Source organism: Diabrotica virgifera, chromosome 9 (genome assembly GCF_917563875.1).
Source record: "Diabrotica virgifera virgifera chromosome 9, PGI_DIABVI_V3a".
Classification (NCBI taxonomy): Eukaryota; Metazoa; Arthropoda; class Insecta; order Coleoptera; family Chrysomelidae; genus Diabrotica; species Diabrotica virgifera.
Window position 1 is genome coordinate 93,552,061 of NC_065451.1, and position 4,384 is coordinate 93,556,444.

The following is a 4,384-nucleotide window of genomic DNA, read 5'->3' on the forward strand; positions in this document are numbered from 1 at the left end:
ACATTCCAAATCACCAGAAGTAATAACAGATTCAGAGTTGGAAGAAGAAAAAAAAAGAAATTATTAATCAGTCTCAACCTATAGAATCAGTCTCACAAGAACTATCAGGAGAGAATTACATAACATCTACCAAAATTATACCAATGATCAACTCATGTATTCATATGTTAGGTACTTCAATACAATAGTTATAATACGTTATTTTAAATTTCAGGAAAAGGTAAACGTCTTATCGTGTGTGGCATTGAAAGTGAAGACGAATTTGTACCTGGAACGTTGTGAACCTTCGAATAAAAAAAGTATGGACTATAACGAGGAAATGGACAAGCGGTCATTTGAAACTTAGATTAAAAAAACCTTACCGACTTTGGAGGAAAAAGCGGTTATTGTTTTAGAGAACGCACCCTACCATTCAAGGAAAATATATTGAGTTCTCACGATAGCCTTAAAATAGTCTAAACTGGCTGAATTCTAAAAATATTCATATCGAAGATTCGCTTCCTAAAGTGCAAGTACTAGCCATTGTCAAAAAAACTAAAAAAACCTAAAAAAACTGTATGATAAATATATACACATATGTCCAAAAGTTTGGAATATTGGAATATTTCATCTTTTTATTGATTTTTATATATAAACTCTTCTGAATAGTTAGACATCATTTTGTTTCAATTATCATCAATACTAAATAAATCTTAAAACCTTTGGCTGAAAGACTTCGGTCGACGGCCTTTTGGTACATTGTATCAATAAAGTATGTCTATCTCTCTTAAAACCAGATGAACGATATGCAAAAAAATGATTTAATCTTTTGGAGTAAAAAACTTACAATGTACAGCTTACATTTAAAAATAAATTGGTATAGAAAAAAATAATTTTTAATAAAACTAATAATCAGTATTTCCTCCATTGGCCTGCATGCATCCCTGTAGGCGATTTGGAATGCTGTCGATTTAAGGCTCCCCCAAACCAACGCGGAAAATTCGCATTACCTGCGGAATTCCGTACCGCATACGATTCGCATTGAATTGTTTCCACTGTGGTAAGTATACAAGTTCAGACAAGTACGATTTTCGTCGTTCGGGCATGCGTTTTGTCTGCGTATTTATTCGTCCGGAATCTTAGTTCGCACTCGACAGCGGTGGTTTCGCAGTGGTTTCGCATGTGAAAAAATTGAAAATGGAGAGAATTATTGAGTTGGTTCGAAAGTATCCTATTCTCTATGACCTTTCTCATGAAGATTATAAAAATGTAAGGAAAAAGGACAAGATTTGGACTAGAATAGGAGAAGAAATAGGCGAAAATGGTGAGTACTTTTACGATTTGTATTGGTTTATTTTTCTACATCTAAGACTAAAGAAAAGCATAGGCCTAAACAATACTATATTTACTGCAAGAAGAGTCCATTATTTTCATCGTGAACAATTTATTCATAGTCCTGAATTAAAATACGTGGCAAATTTTTCTCGAACAGAAAATGCCAGTCTTGCAGCTCTCTTTGGGTCATTGTCCAAATTTTGAAATGCTCCAAGTTGAGGCTCTGGTGGATCTAAAAGTTCTATGAATCTATCATCACATTTTTTTGTCCTTAGAAAATTATGCAAAATACATGCAGTTTTCACAATGAGAATACTAGTATCAATTTTTGTTTCCATTGGTCTGTAGAATATACGCCATTTTTGTGCCAATATTCCGAAAGCGTTTTCTACTACTCTTCTCGCTTTACAGAGCCTCACATTATAATTTTCCTTGAAAATATCTGTTCTGCTTTGACTGTATGGAAAGGGCCTCAACAAGTATGGTTTTAGTGCAAAGGCTTCGTCTCCAATTAAGACATGGGGGGAAAGTTCATTCTGGCCTGGGAGATTTTTCGGCTCAGGTACACCCATCTGATTTGTTTCAAATCTTCTTCCCATGTTGGAAGCTTCGAATATTCCACCGTCGCTGTTTTTACCAAAACCGCCAATATCAACTGAAATGAATCTATAATCTGGGCCAACAATAGCCATTAATACTGTAGAAAACTTATTCAAATAACACCAATAATTAGATCCTGTTTTGTCTGGACACTTGATAGTAACATGCTTGCCATCGATGCTACCAATACAATTTGGGAATCGCCAGGTATATCTAAAACCTTCTTCAGATTTTTTCCATATTTCTGTAGTTGGTTCGGGCAAGTAAATATGTTGCAAATTTCGACATAAAGCTTCTCAAACTTCTACAACTATGGCACTTACAGTCGAAAACCCGACTCTAAAACTATGGCCTATTGTATAAAATGTATCTCCGGTAGCCAGATACCTAAAAAAGAGTATTTTGTTTCAGGGGATGAGATTAAAAAAAATGGAGGAATCTGCGCGATACGTACGCTAAGTACATAAGAACTAATAAAACTAGAACTGGACAAGCGGCAAGCGAAAAAAAATGGATATGGGCAGATCATATGGAATCGTTCAAACCGTTCCTAAATTTTGCTAAGACTGCATCCAATTGTCACAGATGTTGATACACAAGAATCTGAAGCATTCCCAAATATAGAATCACCCGAAAATATATTAACGGATGAAAATTCCGCAGTACAGAAACCAACGTGTAGTAAAAATCTACTAACAACTCAGACAGATGATTCCCAGAATAAGATTCAACCCTCCTCATCGAAACCTACTCGAAATGAAGCTACTAGGGTTACTCTTTCAAATGAAACTCCTTCTACAGGCAGAACAAACAGAAAACGCAATTCTGAGCCATCCACATCTGTGAAAGATATGATCAGTTATTTTGAGAGCAAAAAGAGAGTAGTGCATGATGCTACCGATCAAGTGTTTTTGGCTCATGCTTCTACGGTAAAATCTTTCTCTCCTAGAAGGCAAATTGAAACAAAAATGAAGATTGCGCAAGTTATCATGGAGCAGGAGTTGCTTCAATTGGAGGAAAGTTCTTTGAATAGCCATCAATCTAGAGCTGAAAGTACAGACACCTATCAAAACCCCTCTTCCGTCGGAAGTATTTCGGTTGTATCCCTACCTTCACCAAATGACACTGCATTACCTAAACAATCGAATACTTCTGGGTTCTATGAAGTGAATTGTGAAAATAATTATATTACACTACACAACTTGGCGCAGAGTTGCAACCAAGCAGCTTCTCATAATCCATCAGTTTCCAACTATGTCAATTCCTTTGACCCTTACAATACATAAAGTATATTTTAGAGTTATTTTGATCCTTATTCTCTTTTACTGTAGTAAATTAATGATATAAATAATGCCTGCAGTTTTTTTTTCATTTTCTTACCTTAATGTTATGGCCAACCGTTCTTCGGGAGAAATAGCTTCTCGGTAATTCGTGTCTGATTTTCTAATATCATTTTCTACAAGGTGCAACAGTTCATCGAAACAATCTATTGTCATTCTAAAATAAATGTAGCATCTTTTATCGTCTTTTCGTAATTGAGGCATCAGCGTGTGATATTCCCCACATTTCAGTCTTTCTAGATTGATATCATGAACCCATTTTCTTCTTTTCCTAAGACTAAATTCATAATATAGTCCATATTGTTGTTTTAGGATAACTATAGATAATAATTTTACCTTCAATTGTCGTCCTCCATTGCTAACATTACAAGAGCTTCTTCTTCATCTGATGATGTATACATTTTTGTGAAGAATTGAGATCACTGAGTAGTATTCTTTGTTTTTCGTTGTCACCAACTCTTCTCAATACTAGACACATACGAGTATGACGCGAATATATTCGCTTCAATATGAAGTTCTTTACGAATTCCGTCAGGAATTCGACTGCGAACTTTCCGTCACGAATCCGCTGCGAATAATTCGCGTTGGTTTGGGGGAGCCTTTACTGGTCGAGCTGAGTTTGCGTAATTCTCTCCCATTCTTCACGAGCAGCACCTTTTAGTCCTCGAAGTGTACTAGGGGGATTGTTTTGCATCTTGATGCCTGTTTTGAAAATGTCCCAAGCATGTTCAATGACGTTCATATCGGGGGAATTCGAGGGCCACTGTAATGTGGATATTTCTTCTTCTTCTATAAAATGTTGTACCGCTGCTGTTTGATGAGGAGGCGTGTTGTCATGCATAAACACAAATCTATCACCTACTGCCCCTCGGAATAGACGAACGACAGGATTTAAAACTTTCTCGATGTACACATCACCAGTGACTCTTCTCTCCAGAACCAGCAGTGGCGCCCGTGTACCACTTATAATACCACCCCCAATCATAATAATGCCAACTTCAAATGGGGCACGCGGTTGGGCTGTTTCTAGTCGGACTTGTCGTCCTAGGGCCCTCCAAACCAGTGTTCTTCGCGAATCAGAAACCAAACCAATTTTTGATCCGTCAAAGAACATCACGTTATTCCAGTTA

General features: G+C 36.6%; 1 protein-coding gene across 1 annotated transcript; it reads left to right on the plus strand.

Annotated features, from left to right (window-relative positions):
• The first annotated feature begins 1,176 nt into the window (after positions 1 to 1,176).
• Positions 1,177 to 3,200, plus strand: LOC126891124 (uncharacterized). Its single transcript, XM_050660305.1, has 2 exons — positions 1,177 to 1,303; positions 2,500 to 3,200. Exons 1-2 carry the CDS (start codon positions 1,177 to 1,179, stop codon positions 3,198 to 3,200), a joined length of 828 nt encoding a protein of 275 aa, XP_050516262.1.
• The last annotated feature ends 1,184 nt before the right edge of the window (positions 3,201 to 4,384 follow it).

Coding starts and splice junctions, on each gene's coding strand:
- LOC126891124 (XM_050660305.1), top strand. CDS start 1,177: ATGGAGAGAATTATTGAGTTGGTTCGAAAGTATCCTATTCTCTATGAC. Junction 1,304..2,499: donor AGAAGAAATAGGCGAAAATG/GTGAGTACTTTT, acceptor CAATTGTCACAG/ATGTTGATACACAAGAATCT.